Here is a 22,196-nt window from a genome sequence, read left to right on the forward strand (position 1 = left end):
ATGCAGTATGCCTGTCCAGCTGCAAATACTGTAACAATCATACAGATTAAAAGTTGTGGATTTCTGTGAAATAATGGGAGTTAGGGCTCTAGACTGAAGTGGATGGAATCTGATCTGGATTCGATCACCGGCTCTCTTATTAAGTTGGCCCAGTTACACAGCATTTCAACACCTCATTTTTCTCATACATAACATGGATATCATGCCACCTGCTTTGATTAATATTTTTAAGATTTAAGTAAGATAAATAAAGTTGATGGTGTGCATAGCCTGTAACCATATAGCAGAAATCCCAGATATGCACCCAAGGACTCTGTCACATGCTCCTGGAGAACGGGACAAAGCTGCACAACTCACTGTTGTTTGTAAGAGCAGGAAACCAACCCAACATCAATTGGTGCCCAGTGGGTAAGCTGCGGGGGTGGACAGAGCAGACTCCATACCAGCTACATGAGCGGACCTGGTCTGTGTGTATCAGCTCGGAGAGATCTCAGTAAATAAAAGGGGTAAACGAGCTGTGAGCAGCCTAACACCCTAATGCTATTTCTCTCAAACACAAAGACCAATAAAACATCATTACAGACACAAATGTCAGACAGTTACATAAATATGGACTAGTACAACACAGAGAAAACTTGTGATAACCGCTGAATCGTGTGAGAAAGGAGTGTGCCTCAGGAAGGGAAGCCAGGCGACTTCAAACTTATCTGCTGTACTGTTATAAAAAGATGCGAAGCAGAAGAGACAAAAGATTAATGTGCTGTTAATCCTAGTTAGTGGTTACTTATTACTTTTATTACACTCTGCTTTTTAATTAAAAAGTAAATGCATTAAATGAGATAAAACCTAAGGGTCTGGTTCGTGTCTTGTTAATAACAGATACTAGTACAAGTTTCGTTACCACTTTAGCTAACCAGTTAACTAAAGGTTTTAACGGGGCCAAGGCTGTGGATATACAGTTTAATTTCGTTTCCATTTCTAAAAAGAAATCTCTAAAAAATTTCTAAAAAAAAAAAAAAAAACACCCTTTCACTTTTCTCCGTCATTTTCCCCTCTTCCTCAAATTGTTCCACACTCTTCTCTCTGAGTGCCAACAGCAAGCGTTCATGTATGAAGTAAGGTCGCAGCACCTCCCCGGAGCACAACGGGGAACAAGGATTTCTGAGGTATGCGGCTACCCTGAGGAGGGGGCGGTCCGAGAACAAGCACAATGCTAGGCTGCACCAGTCCCTGTGGGGAGTGAAAACACCCGGGAAAGAACAGCACTGCCTAGGAAGGGAAGACGGACTCGGCTCTGCCACTACAGGCGTCTCTAAGCAAAAGGCAGTCCACCCTCAGCAAGCGAACAGGAAGAGAATTCAGCGCATGTGGGGTCACTGTGGTGCACACATTTTTTGCCTGCGCTGGGCAGCAGAGCAGTGGGTGGAGTCAAGTTCACCGGCAGCACAGAGAAAAGCCCTAGGGTTAGGGCTAGCCACAGGCACATCTCTGCATATATTTCAGAAATTATTAAAACGTGTACCCGCACTCCGGGCTCACCCCCAACACTATCCTCTGCCGCTGGCAGCAGCTGCTGCCCAGGACTCTGAGGCCTGTGCTCTCCAGTGCCCACTGCCCCGCTGGAGCTCAAGGGCCAGCGCCTGCCCAGGCAGCACCGTTCTCCCTCTGGTTACCAGCCACTGTTACGTGCGGCTGATCACAGAGTGACTTAGGTTTTCAATGGTCTGCCTCCAACTCTACAGTCCCTGACAGATTTTACAGAAGGCCAGACACTACAGAGACACGTAAACAGTATTACAGAAGAAATACCTATATATTTGAGTCACACTGCTACTGACTGCAGTTTCTTTGAAGATTTTTATGAGAACTCCTGACAATACCTAATAAATATGAACCCTGATCTGACCATTACCACTGGACGCTTCCCGACTAACAGGTCTGGTGCCCTAGTGCCCTCTAGGCTGCAAGCGGGGCCTGGGGCGAGGGGAGGGGCGGGGGCTGTGAAGCTCCTCCCACAGGCCGGCGGGGAAGCCAAGGTCAGCCTTCTCTGGAGAAAGGAAGCAGGGTAACCTCCCCTTCCTCTGCGGGAGACAGAGCCTGGACAATCCAAGACCAGTTATGCATTCGATGCAAGTTTCAATCCGAGCACAGGAGATACTGGTTTTACAAATGACCAATTTTGCAACTAGATGGAGGGGAACACAAAAAGGCTATTCTGTGACAGTGGGACAACAGTTTTTCATAAACGCTGTTGCGACTCAGTCAAAGCTTCTATCTATGTTGTCAAGGAGGTGTTTCCTGAATCCCAGCCACAGGCAGAGTTCCTCCCCTCAGAAACCCTCAATTGCCTTATCTACACTTATCTTTCTCATGAGAACCCTCCTTTTAAAATGGAGATGGTTTCAGCTATTGTCTAGAACACAGCAAACATTGAGAGAGACACAGAAAGCCTACAGTGCAGGGCCTGGTTTGTTACCCGCGCAATAAAGGCGGCCACTGTCATTACAGCACTGTCACAACACTAACTTTCCAAGGCATTTCTAAATCTATTGATGTTCTCCTACCTGATCCACAATAACTCTATGAAATAGGTAAGGAATATACTAATCTCCCATCTTGACCAATAAGAAAACTGAACAAGTCAGCTGTTCACATGACTTCTTCAGGGCAGAGAGGATCACTGGCAGGACTCAGGGGTTAGGGTTAGGTCAGAAAACTGAGTGTTCTCACAAGTCCTGGAAGCAGTGTCTTGAGGGTAAATGCTAGTTAAAGACAGGAAACTGAGGATGCTTTTACCCCTATTTTATTATACTAAAACATTGGACTTTTTTAACAAAAAAAATTTTTTTAAAGTACACCTGGTTGAGAAATGGACTCCAGTGAGGCTTCTCACTGGCAGGACACAGTCAGGATTTCAACACTGGTAAGGAAGAGTGTAATCTGACAGAAACCAAACTCTGAGGAAGAAGTGCTCGAAGACCAAATGGAGGGCACAGACATCAATACAGCACCAAAGTGGTGAAGACATGCGAACAGACAACTCACAGAAATATACCACCAGAGCTGAGCAGATGAAACACTCTGTGTTACAAAGGAAAATAGTTACCTTAAAGGTAAACATCTGTTGAATGAATGCATCAGTAAGTGATTTATTTTTATCACCTAACTGCTCTAAAAAAAGTCTTTGATTTTAAATAAACAAGAGGTCTAAAAACAATCAAGCAAATAATATAAGAACACAATGTATTTTTGATACTTGAATTGATTTATCTGAAATATACAGATGACTAGAGTCCATTTATAATACATGTTAATTCCAATCTTTCTCAGTGGGTTACATTGATGAATTAATATATATATTGTGAGGACAACTTTCATGAATACCTACATAAAAATACTATGCAAAAAACTAACAAATATTATAAAAGAAAGAAACAAGTGAGGTAAATTGCTATGTGGGGAGAAATATTGAAATCATCCTATTGAGACAGAAACATCTGTAATTTTTTATTATGAAATACCTTTCATAATGGTTGCATTAACTTTAACTTGTTCCATTTACTTATCCAAATGTTGACCACACAGTAATTTGGGATTTTCCCTATGTTATCACTCTTTGTCTTCACAGATATTCCAACAGGCTAACCTATAAAGAGTCTGGCTTTAAAATACATGTCCTACTATTCTCTGAAATTGGTACTTTTTCTCTTCTTCAAGCCAAATCATCAGCAGGTGCCCATCATGACTTTTTCCTGCAGTCCTCACACCTCATGTACACACATAAACACACATGCACACATGAAAACACACATGTGCACACACAGGCTGGGGTGGGAGGGCAAAACAGTACAGCAAATTGGGGGGCTTTAAAGTTCACTTGCTTCCTGTGCAGACAGAGGAGCAGGTGTGTGTGTGATGGGCAAGGGACAGGGGACAACAGTGACATCAAGATATCAGTGTTAGGTTTAGGAAGACTGAGACACCTCTTAGTTACTACGGCAGCCTGGCCCTAACTGACCTTCTCAGTCTGGTACCTGACTTCTCAGCCCTATCCCAAGCCCTCCAGAGCTGTCTCTCTCCGCATAAATCTGATGACAGCCATTCCTGTTCTTGAACCCCTCAGGGGCCAACCACTGAGTAACCCAAACAACGGCCCACTCTTTAGAAACGCTTTTGTAACCAGTTACTTCTCCCTGCTCTGCCCTCAAGTCCCACAGCTCTCAAGAAGCTTTAAATTATTACTATACTCACAATTTAAGAAAGCACTTCATCACCATCTCCCAGGTGAATGCTATGACCACAGTTGTTTCCCATTCAGTAGTTTATCTCTGTTATGTCATCATTGTAGCTCTTACTTACCAAGATTTTAACACATAAAATGAATAATTTTATCTATTAAATCATTAACTTTGAAAAGGGATGCAAAGTAAACTGTAATAAACACTACAGTCCAAAATCAAATCCAAGTAGTATTTGATCTATTCACTCTATTGTACCATTGCTTATTTTCATTAATATATACTGAAACTTGAATTGTATTTATTTGTACACAACTGTACTATCTTTTCTTTTGAGAGGTTACAACTATGCCTAATTCTACCAATGATCCCAAACACCCAGCAGTAGTATAGGTCTGTGAGTGTTCAGTTACTGAGTCTTCAACTTCGTTGTTGTTGTTGAGGTTTAGTCGCTAAGCCATGTCTGACTCTTTGCAATCCTATGGGCTGCAATATGCCAAGCTCCTCTGTCTTTCACTATCTCCCGGAGTTTGTTCAATTTCATGTCCACTGAGTCAGTGATGCCATCCAAGCATCTCATCCTCTGCTGCCCCCTTCTCCTTTTGCCTTCAATCTTTCCCAGTATCAGGGTCTTTTCCAATGAGTTGACTCTTGCCATTAGGTGGCCAAAGATCGGAGCTTCAGCTTTAGCATCAGTATTTCCAATGAATATTCAGGGTTGATTTCCTTTAGGATTGATTGGTTTGATCTCCTGGCAGTTCAAGGGACTCTCAAGATCCATCTTCAGCACAATTGGAAAGCATTAAATCTTAGGTGCTCAGTCTTCTTTACGGTCCAAGTCACATCCGTACATGACTACTGGAAAAACGATTGCTTTGACTAGATGGACCTTTGTCAGCAAAGTAATGCTTTTTAATATGTTGTCTAGATTGGTCATAGTTTTTCTTCCAAGGAGCAAGTGTCTTTTAATTTCATGGCTACACTCACTGTCCTCAGTGATTTTGGAGCCCAAGAAAATAAAATCTGTCACTGCTTCCACTTTTTCCTCTTCTATTTTCCATGAAGTGTTGGAACCGGATGCCAGGATCCTAAGCTTTCTCAACGTTGAGTTTCAAGCCAGCTTTTTCCCTCTCCTCTTTTATCCTTATCAAGAGGCTCTTTAGTCCCTCTTTACCTTCTACCATTAGAGTGGTGTCATCTGCATACCTGAGGCTGTTGATATGTCTCCAGACAATCTTGATTCCAACTTGTGATTCATCCAGCTCCACATTTTTTATGATGTACTCTGCATATAAGTTAAGAGACGTCACTCTGCAGAGTGACAATATACAACCTTGTCATACTCTTTTCCCAATTTTGAACCAGTCCCTTGTTCCATGTCCAGTTCTAACTGTTGCTTCTTTACCTGTATACAGGTTTCTCAGGAGACAGGTAAGGTAGTCTGGTACTCCCAAGTACATTATTTTATTATTACTAGTGCTTGGCACATCACAATTTTAGTTTCTAAGTAAATGTTGTAAGTTGCCATCAGATTCATTTCACAGAAAATTTCACAATAAAATTCATAAAGCTCTAACCAGGAGGTCTAGATTACAATACCTAAAAACTAAATTCTGAGGAAATTTACATCTTTATCCTGTAAAAGCACAATTATTCTTTTTAAAACTTATGCTCCCCCATAAAATTTTAAGTCATCTGGCAATGATGAACAGACACATTTCTTAACCACAACTGCTTACTGAACTGTAAACAATTATGCTTTCACTTCTCGATTCTACTTTTTTTTTTGTTTTGGCCTTTTCACCCAGTTTAAAATATTCTCTTCCAAAAGCCACAATAATTCTAAGCATGAAACAGAAATCTGAAACCCAAGTCTTAAAAAAAAAAAAACAACAGACAAGACAACATGGCCTGAGAGACTGTAATGCTCATCACAGTCCCTAGCAATGAGAACAATGGAGATAGCACGTCAGCCCCCTGGGATCACAGGGACAGAGTGTGGCCACCAGCTGTGTCAGAGGACCTGTTCTCTGGGATAGCCTGCACTGTTCTGGAGAGGGTAAATAGGCAATGGAAGGTCTCATATTTTAAGAAATTCAAGTAAGGAAAAAGCATACAAAAGCTCCAGGAAAGCAACAGACCCCTCAGCAAAGTTCGTACAAAACCAGAGAAGAGGGAGTACTCTGGAGTGCACACCTGTGTCCCCGTAAATCCACATGTGGAAGCCCTAAACCCACGCTGTGGCTATATTTGGAGACAGACCTCCAAGACAGTAATTAAGGTTGAAAGAGGTCATGGGGGGGAGGGGCTGATGTGACAGGATTAGTGAGGTTCCTTGGGAGAACAGAGCCACAGTTTTCCTGTATCTCTCTGCCGAGCAGAGAGGAAAGGCCATGTGAGCACATGCCCAGATAACTGCCGTCTCCAAGCCACGAAGACAGCTCTCACTAGAAACTGACCATGGTGGCACCTCAATCCCAAACTTTCAGCCTCTACAACAGTGAGAAAATAAGTGTCTGCTGTTTAAGTCCTGCAGTCTGCAGCATTTTGTACAGCAGCCAAAGCCGAGTAAGACAGATTTCAGTACCATGAAGTGGGCTGCTATCATAAGTATCTGAAAATGTGGATGCAGCTTTGTAACTGGACAGTGGGCAGAGACTGGAGAAGTATGAGGTACATAGTAGGAATATAGATGTTAAAGGTGATTCTGGTGAGGTATCAAGCAGACATGAGGAACAAGTCAAGGATAGTGGAAGACAGGTAACTGCTATGGACCAAATGTTTCTGTCCCCACAAAATCTTTATATTGAGGTCCCTAATTTGATGGTACTTGGAGGAGCAGCTTTGGTAGGTGATTATGCCAAGAAGACAGAGCCCTCAAGAATGGGGTCAGCACCTTTGTAAGAAGAGACACAGCGAGGCTCTGCCTCCTTGCCTGTGAGCACACAGCAGAAGGCAGAAAGAAGCAAAACTTGAAGATCTGTAAAATTCTCAGCCTGTCCATATTGCAAAACAATGAAAAAGCATACTGGGAAGAGGATACCAAAGATGTAGCTAAACAATCACTCAGTAAAGAGATTTTGTGAGCACAGACACTACCAGTCTGAATCAGAGGAGACAAAGATCACAGGAAACGAAGGAAGGCTGCGAGCCTTCTTCGCAGGGCAGAAAAGCTAGCCTACAAATATGTGTCACCCTTCGAAAAAGGGAATGATGACCCTAAAGGCCACCCAGAGATCCTAAGGGCTGCCACTCTCACCACAAGGCTGGGGCAGGGCTGGTATTCCCTTCTTTGCTTCCAAGGGCAGGGCTGTGTCTTGGGTTTGTGGGGAGAAGATGCCCTTCTCTGCCCCAGGGGTGGTGTCTTTGCAGAGAGCCTTCGGTGAGAGGCCCAACAGAGCCGTGGGGGTGACACCGTCCTCCAGTGGGCCTGGATGGCAGAACACTGAACCAAAGAGGAATTTCCTTGATCTTTAAAATTAATAGAATGACCCTTGGTAGTTTCTGGGCTTGCTTGGGACTTATCATTGCATTCTTCCTTCCTGTTTCTTCCTGTGGAAAGGCAAAGTCTGTCCTATAACTGACTGCACTGTATCCAGAAGCACATTACTATCTGGTTTCCCAGGCTCACAGCTTTTGAGGAATTCTGTCTCAGGCTGGAATCGGACCTTGAGTCTCACCTACAGCTGATTCAGACATCTAGACAAAACTCTAGACTATAGAGCCGATGCTGGAAAGACTTAAGGGTTTGGGGGCTGCTGGGATAGAATGAATGCATTTTGAATGTGAGAAGGATATGAACTGTTGAAGGCTGGGGCAGAATATTTGAGACTGAATGCTTCGGTCCCTCAAAATTCATATGCTGAAGCCCCCTCACCTTCCATTGTGGATATAGTTAGAGACGGGGCCTCTAAGGAAGGGTCGAAACTTAAATGAGGTCATAAGGATTGGGGCACTGATTTTAAAGGATTAGTGTCCTTTGTTGTTGTTCAATTTCTAAGTCATGTCTGACTCTTTGCAACCCCATGGAGAGCAGCACACCAGCTTCCCTGTCCTTCATTATCTTCCAGAGCTTGCTCAAAGTCATGCCCTTTGAGTCAGTGGTGCCACCCAACCATCTCACCCTCTGTCATCCCCTTCTCCTTTTGCCTTCAACTGTTCCCTGCATCAGGGCCTTTTCCAATAAGTCAGCTCTTCGCATCAGATGGCCAAAGCGCCCTTATGATAAGAAGAGAAACTAAAGAACCAGATCCCTCTCTCTCTCTCTCTCTCGGCATAAGCACACAGCCAGATGGCAGCTGCCTAAAAGCCAGGAGGAGAGCCTCACTAGAACTAGATCTTGCCAGCACCCTGATTTCAGAGTTTCGGCCTCTAGAGCTGTGAGCAATAACGTCTGCTCTCCAAGCCGCCCAGTCTGTGGTACTAAGTTACGGCTGCCCAAGCTGACACAGGATCTAGTACAGGTTAGATTTCCAAAGGTGAGCTGTGTATGCGACCACCTGATGGGCAAACTGACCCTTCCACTCTAAGTACACACAAAGCAAGGTTTTCTTTATTGAAAACTTCCTTGTTTAAAAACTTTCCTTCATAGTACTGTAGGTAATATTTTTGGCTCAGAAAACAGTGTTAAAATGGTATTCAAAAATCACATTGCCCACCTCCTAGAGTAATGGGAATAAAAACAAAAAAACAAATGGGACCTAATGAAACTTAAAAGCTTTTGCACAGCAAAGGAAACTATAAACAAGATGAAAAGACAACTCTCAGAAAGGGAGGAAATAATTGCAAATGAAACAACTGACAAAAGATTAATCTCCAAAATATATAAGCAGCTCATACAGGTCAATATCAGAAAAACAAACAGCTCAATCAAAAAATGGGCAGAAGACCTAACTAGACATTTCTCCAAAAAAGACATACAAGTAGCTAATAAATTCATGAAAAGATGCTCAAAAGATACTCAATATTACTCATTATTAGAGAAATGAAAATCAAAACTGCAAAGAGGTATCACCTCACAGCAGTCAGAATGGCCATCATCAAAAAATCCACAAACAGTAAATGCTGGAGAAGGTGTGGAGAAGAGGGAACCCTCCTTCACTGTTGGTGGAAATGTAAATTTATACAGACACTATGGATAGCAGTATGGAGATTCCTTTAAAAAAAAAAAAAAACACTAGGAATAAAACTACCATATGACCCAGCAATCCCACTACTGGACATACATCCTGAGAAAACCACAGTTCCAAAAGACATATGCACCCCAGTGTTTATTGCAGCACTAGTTACAATAGTCAGGACACAGAAGCAACCTAGATGTCCACTGACAGCTGAGTGGATAAAGAAGATATGGTATGTATATACCATGGAATATTACTCGGCCATAAAAAAGTATGAATTTGAGTAAGTTGTAGTGAGGGGGATGAAGCTAGAGCCTGTTATACGGAGTGAAGTCAGAAAGAGAAAAACAAATATTGCTTATATGTATATATGCATTAGCATATGTATGGAATCTAGAAAAACAGTACTGATGAACCTATTTGCAGGGAAGGAATGGAGACGCAGACATAGAGAACAGACTTGTGGACACAGTGGGGAAAGGAGAGCGTGGGATGAATTGAGCGAGCAGCACTGACATATACACACGACCATGTGAAAAGCAGACAGCTGGTGAGAAGCTGCTGTCTGACACAGGGAGCTCAGCCTGGCGCTCTGCAATGACCTAGAGGGGTCAGACGAGGGAAGGGGAGGGAGGCTCACGAAGGAAGGGATATGTGTATAAATTACGACTGATTTGCATTATTGAACAGCAGAAACCATCCCAACATTGTAAAGCAACTTCCTCAAAATAAAAAAATTTTAAAAATCACGCTGAAAACAACTTTTAAAAGTCATAGGGCTGTTAAATATCTCTTTTATATATATTTGACATCAACTATAAAGCAAACAAATGTCTTGAGAAAACTTTTAGGAACCCAACTACAAAACAGCAAATTACTACTTTTGGATAGTTATTAACTAGCAGAGTCTTCTAGAAATCAGGGCTCACATCCACCTTCTCTAAGCCATCCTGAGGCAGGCTAGAGTGTGTGTGCATCTGTGCAAAGTGCACGCTCACTGTGAGTCCAACATGCGGAAAACCCTGCAGCAGAAAGAACTAAAGACACATGTACAGACGTGTGGACAGAATCCAGGGTGTCCCTAAGGCCGTGGTGCTCTTGGTACTTACTCCAACAGCAACCCTACTCCCCTCCCACTCTCTGAGAACTACTCATAAAGGATATTCTAGTGAAGAACTTCTAATCCATCAGTTATGCCACTTTAAATTGGGTCAAAATACCAGGTGGTATAGTGGTAAAGAATCTACCCATCATGGCAGGAGACACAAGAGATGCGGGTTTGATCCCTGTGTTGAGAAGAACCCCTAGAGGAGGAAATGGCAACCCACTCCAGTATTCCTGCCTGGCACAGTCCATAGACAAGAGCCTGGAGGACAACGGTTCATAGGGTCACAAAAGAGTTGGCCATGACTGAGCGCACACACAGGCAGTATCAATAATTAGACAGAGCAGTGTATGTTCCAGCAGGAATTACAGTGACTTCACAACTACTATAGAAGAGCAGGTATTTTGGTCTTGGGTGCTATCCCCTTTCCAAGGACATTGTAATAGACCCTAAGTGGGAGGAGAGGGAAAAGGAGAGAAATCAGCTGAAGGATTAAAATGAGATGATATCAAAAAAGTTTATCATCTCTCAAGGGGCATGCATGGACAGACCAGCGAGTACAATCACCAGAGAGCTTGCGGGGAAGCACTCGGAGGATGACTTCATGCAGGGATAGTAGACAGTGGCAACACAGGATCTCAAGGAGAGATCACCAAAGGTTTGGCTAAGACAAATTTTCTCAGGAAAGAAAGAGGCACAGATCAAGTGACCTGCACGGGCCTTCCGCTCCAGCAGAGCTAGGACCATTTCTGCAAGCTGGTGTCATGGAAAAATTTAAAATTTACCACTGACACCATTTATTTACTTCATAAACACTTGCTGAGTCCCCAGGCACAGCTCAGGGTCGGGGTCGGCCCTGCACATCCTTGTGGCACTTTGTAGAGCTAGAATTTGCCTTTACTTGGTGTAACTACTGAACAACAGGACGCCAGCAGTGCAACTACCAACAGAGAAAAGTATACTGGGCCCAGTGGTCAAGTGGCTATCATGAAAGCCACGGCAGGTGCAGAGTGGCTGTGACCAGTGCAGGGTGGTACGTGTGTGAGAAGTAACTAGTTGGGTGGGCCGAGCCCTGGACCAAGAAAGCTCCCACCACAGGCTCTGACGGTGAGGGACACTTACTCCAACATAAGAGGCAGTCAGTGGACATTTCTTTAAAGCAGACAAGTGACAGCAGATTTGCCTCTTAGGATAATGACCCCGACAGGCTGAAAATTAGGCCACGCAGGTGTTGGGAGGCCAGGCTGGGGCTGACACAGTAATCCAGGTGCAAGGGGACAGGGGCCTGAGCTCATGGCTGATGGGATCACTGAAGAGGTCTGACCTGAGAGAGAGTTGTGAGGTAGAATCACCAGCACTGAGGGACTTGATGGGTTGAAAACATGTACAAGAGAGACCATGGGGAGAGAAAAAAAAAAGAGAGAGCCTGGGGAAGACACTCGGTGTGTGGGCCAGGGCAGCGGGTGGCAGGTACGCTGGTCTGCTGGGTCTGCAGGCACTGAGGTGCTGGTGGCACTGGCGCTGGGCCAGGACAGTTTCCAGACTGCCCAGCAGTCCTGGGAGTGGGGGGGGTTGGCGTGGAGATCCTAGATTATCCAGGAAGGGGACACAGAACAGAAGAGGTCAAGGCAGAAGCCTGACGAACACCTGCTGAAGCTGCACACAGAGGAGTCACAAAGGAGGAAAGTGTACACGGGAGGGGGCAGACCAGGAGGGCGCGTGTCCTTGAAGGGAGGGCGACCAGCTGTGTGAAGGCCGCATGCACACAGCTCTGAGGAAGGACCACTTCCGCATGCTGGTGGAGACGGAGCAGCGTCACAGGGGGTGGAAGCGGTGTGCTCAAGTTGCTACCCTCGCAAGTCGCTGTCACAGTACAAAGGCAGCTTCCAATTTGTTTTCCAAACTTTATAAGGCATTTTACTAATCCAAGAACTTACTTATTTTGCATGCATGCTGAAAAGTTTCCTATTTTGTAACAGAATGTGTTCGGAAAGCTTAGGAGCACTGTGTGATAAGCAGCCGCCCACTCTAAGACCACCTTCCTTGCAGCAACACTTATGGGGCACAGCTGGGGAGCTGGCCGCCAAGTCGGCCGGCACACTCTCCTTCCTCACCATCTTCCGGGGAGACAAGGGCAGTCAAGCCTGGACTCCTACTTTCAAGCAGGCTCCTTCAGGCACCAAGGTCCCAAGTGGAAACTACAACCTCTCTGAAAGTAAAAATGAGCTTGAAGGAGTTTGGAAAGATAGACTGGTGAAAAGGTTACGATGACACACTCAAGATTTCACATCAGGACAAAGGCCGACACGATACTGAACTAGGCTGGAGGGTAAAACGACAGTTGCTTGAGCAAGCCAAAGGGAATGTTGCCTTGCCAATATCAACGTTTTTCTAAAGGTCAAAACTAGCATTTTGAACATACAGATAATTTTTGTCATTATGAGGTCCCAATTTAACTCTAGGAATGAATTTTTATTCATTGAGCCACATGTAGAATTCAACAGCAAATATGTGTTATGCACTATATAATTCATTTAGAAGGGACTAACTGTGCAGGCTTATTTTTGGATAATTGACAAAAGAAAACAGAAATAAAGATTCTTTTAAACCTCAGATCTATGAGAAAAGAACCTGTAGAATTACTGTTTTTCTTTTCATGTAAAAAGAAATGGAGAAAGCACAGGTTAAATAAATTTACAGGAAATCTGAAAGCATCATTTAATTCTTCTGTGCCACCAAATCTCATTACATAGGTTTTTAGGTAGAAAAACTCACAAAAGATAAAAAACAGACGTGGCAGAAACAGCTAAGGGATGACACACATTAGTTGGAGAGTTGAGTTTGGTGTCAGTATCTGTTCCTCTATCTCTCAGGTCCCATCAATATTTTAACATAATTATGAAATAACTTGATCATATGAACTCTTTACTACTAACTTATACTTACAATGATCACTGGAAATTACAGTCATCTGGGACATGAAGTCACAGTTCTAACAGTGGGTAAACTAGTATCATAGTTTATTTCCTGACTAATAACTCAAAGAGTATTAATGTAAGTTCCTCTTGCCCATGAATAAAAAGAGCAATATTAAATACCACTGCCACACCTAAATGTGGGTTTGGATATAAAAAGGGGAAAAAATAAAGCTTAGACACTAATCGGCTTTCTGGTTTTATTGGTGAGAGAGAAGCTAGAAATACTCCAGAGGCAGCTTCCTTGACCCCAGAGGAAAGCGGAAGTTAAGAAAAAGAACTGCAGCTAGACCTCCTTAGCACCCCGGACCTGACCTACACTGAGCAGGTCACAGGCAGGGTCCCTTCACTTGAAGCAAAGGGTAAATAAGTAAGATAGACCAAGGAGTTCAAGAAAACATTTTAAATGAGTTTAAGACTTGGAACTAGGAAACTGCAACCTGTTTCAAGCCATGTCATTCTCATTCCATAAATCTGAACAAACATGTAGTGTTTTTAAACTTGTCATATTATGTCAAAAACCCCATGTCCTCACAGAAACTAAAAATTTAACAGGCACAATACTGCCAAAAATCAGACAAATTAAATAAACAGCCAACCACACAACTCTCTTTCCTAGCTTTAAACTCTCAATATTAGAATACTTAGACCAAGTCATATGTATTGTCTATCAAGTATTTTTTTCAAGTAATTGAAGGATCTTAGTTTACCAACTAACTAGGTTTGGCAGAAATAATCAACCATTTACTAACACCAAGACACTTTTTATTTATGAGAAAATACTGCAATGAAGAAATTAAGAAGGACATGGCAACCTACTCCAGCATTCTTGCCTGGAGAATCCTCAAGGACAGAGGAGCCTGGCAGGCTGCAGTCTACGGGGTTGCAAAGAGTCGGACACTGCTGAGCGACTAAGCACAGCACAGCACAAGGAGACAACACATATCTGCACAAAATTCCTGGTTCTTCGGGTTCACATCACTGTCACTTCAAAGAAAATGCTGGCCCTGTCATTCCTTCTTCCTCTCTTGACCACTCAAGTGGGGAGTCTTGAACACGACCCTGTTTCAGGGGCCTCCCTAGTCTTAGAGGCATCCCTGGGAAGCAGTGAGAAACAGGCAGGGGCCAGACTTCTGGCTTCTCGCTCCAGCAGGGCCGAGGGAGCCCCACTCCACAGGAGCCACTACTCTGGAAGCTTCCGAGGCCTCAGGGGCACAGCAAAGGGCGAGGAGGGCTCCAGGAGCAGTACCCAGGGGACCTGCTGTGCCCCTGGAGATGAAACTTCTGAGTGCTCACAGCTAATGATGCTCAAGGACAAGGAGCATCTTGTTACTCTGTGTTGAAACAACTGCCTCACTGGGAAAATCAGCCTCATTTTTAAAAATATTTTTTAATTGGAGGATAATTGCTTTACAATGTTGTGATGGTTTCTGCCGTACAACAACACAAATAAGCCATAATTATATACATATATATCTATCTCTCCTCTCCCTCTCTCCCCCATCCCACCCCTCTAAGGTGTCACAGAGCACTAAGCTGGGCTTCCTGTGTTATTCAGCAGCTTCCCATTAGCTCTCTGTTTTATACATGGTAGTGTATATGTGTCAATGCTACTTTCTCAATTCATACTTTCCTTTCCTTCCCCATGATATACCCACAAGTACATTCTCTGTGTATCCATTTCTTCCCTGCAAATAGGTTCATAGTACCATTTTTCTAGATTCCACATATATGTATTAATAAACGATGTTTTTCTCTGACTTACTTCACTTTGTATAATAGGCTCTAGGCTCAGAGGGTTTCATCAGAGAGCTACCCCATGAGTCTATCCCTGAACTTCAGCTGTTCACTACATGTAAGTTCCTGGGACTGGGAAGACAGGAAATTACCTCTATTTAATATTTGCAAGTTTTTATCTTATTTATCCAATTGCTATAAACATAAAAAGTGAGAAAATACTTTTTTATCTTGAAAGAAAAAAAGTCTTCTGCCAGGCCACAAAGGAAACAAAACACCAAACAGTGAAATGTTCTTCCTAATATATGCTTATAGTGAGGTATATAAAAAGTAAAGAAAAATATACAACTTACTACAAATATCGACGATTCATAGGTCTGAAAAATAAGAAATTCATCAAAGAGAAAAACAAAATACAAATTCTTAAATAAGAGATTTCTAAAAGAACAATCTATTGGAGTTGGTCTTATTCATATTTTCAAATTAATAGATAATTTTTATGTTTTTTTTATTTTGCTCTTCTCTTTTATTCATCATATAAGTAAGTACCCTCTATTCTCAAATGAAAGAAAAGAAAACAAAAGGAAGATTCCAAATAAGCTATCTGGTGTTGAGGAGCCAAACAAAAGCTCATCTGTTCCCTTCAGTCTCAGCACCCAGTCATACTTGTTTCACTTGGTATTTTTCTTGTCCAACCTCCAGAAAATACTCTCTCAGCTCTGTGCTTGACCATCTGGCTAATTCACTGTAATGAGAAGTTGTAGTGGCAACTTTTAAGCTGCATGCTGCACCTCATTAGAAGGGTCCTACATCAATTTAGTGAGACAAGGACTTGGGATACTACTGAAGTTAGTGTTTACTGAATGTTTGTTTCAGGTAGGTGTGTGTGTGTGTGTGTGTGTGTGTGTGTGTGTGTGTATGTGAGTGATATGTGTGAGTGTTGAGTTAGTGTTTACTGAATGTCTGTTTCAGGTGTGTGTGTGTGTGTGTGATATGTGTGAATGTTGTGTGTGTATTATGAGATGCAGTAAGATGTACTGCTTACTATGGGTCACAGTCACAAAAATCAGAAAGCTACTGAAACAGATAAAGGAAGAAACAGATGTAATACAAAACCCTCCAACTCAGATCTCTGGCACCTAGAGAAAAAGGGGTAAAAACAGTAATGATCAACTTTATATATTTTAATGTAAAAATACTTTTTACCTGGCATATTCTTTACTCACATATGCCAGTGCAAGCCTTACCTGAAAGTGTCTTTTGGTAAGAAACACCCTGATGTCTCCATAAAGAAATGGCAGATCTCTCTCGATTCTGCAGTCCATTTAGTCTTTCTGCTAGCCCGCCTCTGTTCAACAAATTATAATGTATTAAGTTTAGTGAAACTAAAAGCTTCAGAACAGTTGGAACATTTACACTTTATACCCTCCAATAGGGGTATGCAAGTTTTAACTTGTGTGGCATTACACTCTCTTCCTACAGGTCAAATCCTTCTACGTTAGTTATCTCCTTTTTTAAGACTTCTTGGATGATCAGTTTTCTGATTCTTAGAAATGTGGGCTCCTCTGAGATGAGTCTGACTTCCCGACTTCTTAGTTAACTTACTCCATACATATATTCTGATTATGTGTTTCCTGCTATGCCAAGCCAAGCCCAGGTGCCAAGGATGTGAAGAAGGCAACCAGCCACATCACGGTGGACCTTATAGTCTAATCCGCAAAAATATAAGTGTAAAATGGGTTCAGAGTTGTAATCAAGTTGTAATCAAGAATAAAACCTGCACCCAGCTGACAGACAGAACACTCAAATAAGAGGATCTGGGTATAAGCTCATTACTTGACCTAGAGAAAAGTGAGTATTAACTGTAAATACAGCAAGGATATCAACATCATACAAAGGAAAAAACTTCTATGAATGGCAGGAAGATGACTCATAGTAAAGGATACACAGGCACTTCACAAGAGACCTGATCTATCAATGAATAGACACATAGATAAATTATAAAGCTCATTTGGGTTTTTCCATGAACTACCTTCATTCAGAAAAGTCACCAGTTCCTAACATATCTGTGACCACAAGAGAAACTATGATCAGCTGTTAATCACCATTTGACTATGTAATTCATCAGTGTATTATCTCATAAAATTATGTTCACTGATCATTTCACTACAGTATCTCATTTTATTCTAATAATATTCCTTTGATGTAGAAACAACAGATATCAATACCTGCTTCATACATGAAAAAAGTCAGAGCTTAAAAAGAGGTCAGGAAAATTCTTCAATATTGTATAACTAGCCAGATGAGGAAACAGAAAGGACACTGTGTTTGGCATTTAGTCAATCATCAAGAAATGCTAATCACTGCCATTACTGACTCTGTTTGATTTTTACTTGCACCCTGCACTCTTTCCACAATGATTAAAATACCTCATTTTAATATACATTATATATATAATCACTACAAATTACTTCATTTTCCAATTAGGTAGTTTTTTTTTTTCTATAGGCACTAATTATTTCTGAATATCTGTGTGAAAGCAGTATATATAACAGGAAATTTAAAAAAGTTCTCACAATCATATATATGCCAAAGCATCTCTACTTTATATACATGTAAGCCTTTCTTCAGATCATTCTGTTTACGTGAAGTGACTAATCTGTACACGCCCTCTAAACCACACTATGAAAGGGGGCACTCGTGTCATCCTCACGTTACACATGATAAACAGAAGCACTGAGAGTGCAACACTGCATAAGGAGAGACATCTGCTGAGGAGCACAGCTGGGTGAACACCAGGCAGTCTGGCTCCAGAGATCACAAGCTCAAGACTCAGTGCTACACCTACTGCCTCTTCAGAACACTTGCTAAGTACTTAAAGATACTAAAAATACATAGAAAAGCAGAAGACTGTATTCGCTGCACAACGATCTAATTATTAACCAAATGTTTGTTTTCAAACTTATGACTTTAAGGGAGAAGGGAAAAAAAAGACAAAATACAGTCTGAAAGCATTATCTTACAAGTGAACTTCAGGAATTTTAGGATTGAAAGGTAAAAATCAAGAGTAAAAATGAATGAATGCAAAACTGTCCTTCACATGCGGGAGCATCTGAAGCCTAAGAGAGAACCTGCGTTCCCGTCCAGGCTTTAGACACAGGTCACAGGATTCCTCTGTTCCGAGAATTCCTGCAGAGAATTCTGAGCAGGTACACCAGAACTCAGGAATGGAAACACCATGACCTCTAGTCAACAAACACTATTCCAGTAAAAAAATCTTGTATATTAAAAAAAAAAAAAGATTCAATAAGGCTCTGCTATAATATAAGCAAAATATTTTATTTTATTGAGACATATTTGACAAATAAATTTGTAAAGTGCATACAGTGTATACAGTGGTGATTTGATATATGTATACCTGTGAAAGGATCCTCCCCCATTTACTCAGCTGATAGATCCACCACTTCACATGTTTATCTTTTTTTCTTTTTTGATGTAAACATTTAAATTCCACTCTTGACAAATTTCAGTTGTACAATGTAGTGTTCTGAATAACGGTCACCATGTTTACGTCAGATCCTCATAACTTACTCACTTTATGACTGAAAGTTTGCACTCTTTTCGTATGAATACATCCCCAGAAGTGGGACTGCTGGATAGTATGGAAGAATCTACTCAGTTTTCTCAGAGCCTCCATACTGTTTTCCCTAGTGGCTGCACCATTTACACTCCCACCAACAGCCCACAAGGGTTCCTGTTTCTCTGCATCCGGGCCAGCAGTTGTCATTGCTTGTCTTTTTAATGATATTCTGACAGGTGTTAGGTGGCATCTCAGTAAGCTTGGACTTGCATTTCCCTGATGACGACTGATGTTGAACACCTTTTCTCACATCTTTGGTCACTTGAATGTCTTCTTTGGAAAATGTCTATTCAATTCTTCTGCTCATTTTTAAAAGCGGATGGTTTGATATCTTTGCTACTGAGTTGTGTGAGTTAATTATATGTTTTGGCTATCAACCTTTATCAGATATGACTTGCAAGTATTTTTTTCCATTCTTTAGGTTGCTTTTTTCATTTGCTTCTGGTTTCCTTTATTCTACAGAAGCTTTCTATATTGAAAAATTCCACTTGCTTATTTTTGCTTTTTTAGATTTTCTTTTGGTGTCATATCCCCAAAATCCATCACCAGGACCAAGGTGAGGGAGATTACCACCTATGTTTTCATTTAAGACTTCTACATTTTCAGGTCTTCTGCTTAAGTCTAACACCTGAGTTGTTCTAATGAGTGGTGTAAGAAAGGGGTTCAGTTTCATTCTTTTGTATGTGGCTGTAGAAATTTCCCAACACTATTGAAAAGACTAACCTCTATCCATAGTATATTTGTGGCTCCACAGTTATGAGTTAATTGACCACATGTGCACAGGTTTACTTCTGGACTCTCCATCATGCTCCACTACCACTCTGTAATACGGTTTGAAATCTGGAAGTGTGATGCCTCTAACTTTGCTCATCTTTCTCAAGATTGCTTTGGCTATTTGGGGTCTTTGTGGATCCACATAAAGTTTAGGATTGCAATTTTGATAGGGGTTGCACTGGATCTGTAGATAGCTCTGGGTAGTATGGACATTTTAACCATATTAATTCTTTCAATCCATGAGCACAGAATAACTTTCCATTTATTTTTGTCTTCCTCAATTTCATTCATCAATGTCATAATTTTAAGTGTATTTTTTTTTTACCTCCTTGGTTAAATTTATTCCCAAGTATTTTATGCTTTTTTATGGAACTATAAAATAGGACTGCTTTCTTAATTTTTATTTTGGATAGGTTTGTGGTTAGCATACAGAAATGCAACTGATTTTTGTACACAGAGATACTAGGGACTTGGTTCCAGACCAACACAATGAATTTATTACCATAATAAAGCAAATCACAAGAAACTCTTTGGTTTCCTCATATATGTAAAAATTAAGTTTACACTATACAGTACTCTATTAAATGTATAACAGCATTGTGTCTTAAAAAATGTATATATCTTAATTTCAAAATGCTACTAAAAATGGCAGAAAAACACAGGGTTGCCACAAACTTTCAATCTGTAAAACAAAAACACACAATATTTGCAAAACACAATGAAGCAAAGCACAGAAAAATGAAGTAGGCCTATACTGATTTAGTTTCCTTTACTAAATTTACTTGCTACTTCTCACAGTTTTTTTAGTGAGTCTTTAGGTTTTCCTGTAGAGTATCATGTCATCTGTAAATAAGACAAGCTCTAATTCTTCTGATATTTAGATGTCTTTTATTTCTCTTTCTTGCCTAATTACTGTGGCTAGGACTTTTAGTACTGGGTTAAATAAAAGTGACAGGAATGAATGAACATCCTTGCTGTCCTTGATACTAGAGGAAAAGCTTTGACCTTTTCGCTGCCAAGTATGATGTCTGCTGTGGTTTGCACTCTGTGGTTTTTACAGTGTTAAGGTACATTCTCTTAACACCCAGTTTGTTGGAGGTTTTTTTCATAAATGGATGTTGATTAAAAACATTTTCTGCATCTACTGAAATGATATGATTTTTTTGTCTATCTTATTAATGTGATATATCATGTTGACTGATTTGTGAAGAGTGAACAATCCTTGAATCTCTAGAATTAACCCCAATTGATCATCATGCATAAACCTTTTAATATATTATTAAACCTGATTTGCCAATACTTTCATTAAGGATTTCTATGTCCATGTTCATTAGGGATATTGGTCTATAATTTTCTTTTCTTCAGGTGTCCTTGTCTGATTTCCATATCAGGGCTATATAAAATGAGTTTGCAGTTGTTCCCTCCTTTTCTACCCTTGGAAAGAGTTTGAAAAATATTGGCATTAATTCTTCATTGACTATGAGACAGAATTAAATAGTGAAGGCATCTGTTCCTAGATTTTTCTTTGTTGTTGATGTTTTTGATTATTGATGATAAAGAATCTGACTGCATTGCAGGAGACCCAGATTCAATCCCCAGGGAGGGAAGATCCCCTGGAGAAGGGAATAGCAACCCACTCCAATATTGCCTGGGAAATTCCAAGGACAGAGGAGCCTGGCGGGCTAATGATGGTGGGGTTGGAAAGAGTCAGACAGGACTGAGCAACTCTCACTGTCTTTCAATCTCACTAGTAGTTTCTCTGTTCAAATTTTTAATTTTATCTTGATTCAGTCTTGGTAGGTTGAAAGTTTCCAGGATTTATCCATTTCTTCTAGGTTGTCCAATTTGTTGGTATATAATTGTTTATAGTACCTATCATAATTCTTTCTATATATATGGTATTAATTATAATGACTCCCTTTTTAGTTCCAGTTTTGAGACTTTTCTCCTGTTTTTGTTGTATCTAGGTAAGTGTGTGTCTATTTTGTTTAGCTTTTCAAAACAACATTAATCATTTCCACTAATCTTTTCAACTGTCTTTTCAATCTATATCACATATTTCCCTACTGACTTTTACTATTTTTTCTACTAACTTTGGGCCTAAGTTGTTCTTCTTTATATGATTCTTTGAGGTGTAAAGTTAGGTTGTTCATACATTGTTGACTTCATCATTATGAAATAATTTCCCTTGCCTCTTGCTATAGTTCCTGGCTCAAAGCCTATACAGTATGATATAAGCAGAGCTACCCCTCTTTCTTTAGGTTTCCATTTTCATGGAATATTTTTTTTCATCCCTTCACATTCAGTCTGTTTCTCTCTACTTTAAGGTGAAGTTTCTTACAAGCGGCATTTGGTTGGACTTTTCTTTAAAAAATCCATTCAGCTACTCTTTGTCTTTTCATTGGAGAATTTAGTCCATTTACACCAAAAGTAATTACTGATAAATATGGATTTATTGTCGCCATTTTGTTCACTGCTTTCCAGTTTTTGTAACCCTTTGTTCCTTTTGTCTTCTCTTTGTCCCTTTCATTTCAATTTGTTGATTTTTCTCTATGGTATGTTTTTATTCCTTTCTCTTTAACTTTATTATCTATTATAGGTTTTTTA

The 22,196-nt window shown here is 40.9% G+C and overlaps 1 protein-coding gene across 6 annotated transcripts in view; it reads right to left on the reverse strand.

Annotated features, from left to right (window-relative positions):
• SPIDR (scaffold protein involved in DNA repair) overlaps positions 1–22,196 on the reverse strand; it is a 265,133-nt gene that overhangs the window by 140,272 nt on the left and 102,665 nt on the right. For all 6 annotated transcript variants that reach the window (XM_070477068.1, XM_070477067.1, XM_070477066.1 and 3 more), the window contains one exon: positions 16,423–16,523. In XM_070477068.1, the coding sequence (XP_070333169.1) occupies positions 16,423–16,523 (101 nt within the window). The remainder of the gene's footprint in view (positions 1–16,422; positions 16,524–22,196) is intronic.

The sequence above is a fragment of the Odocoileus virginianus genome, chromosome 15 (assembly GCF_023699985.2).
Source record: "Odocoileus virginianus isolate 20LAN1187 ecotype Illinois chromosome 15, Ovbor_1.2, whole genome shotgun sequence".
Taxonomy (NCBI): domain Eukaryota; kingdom Metazoa; phylum Chordata; class Mammalia; order Artiodactyla; family Cervidae; genus Odocoileus; species Odocoileus virginianus.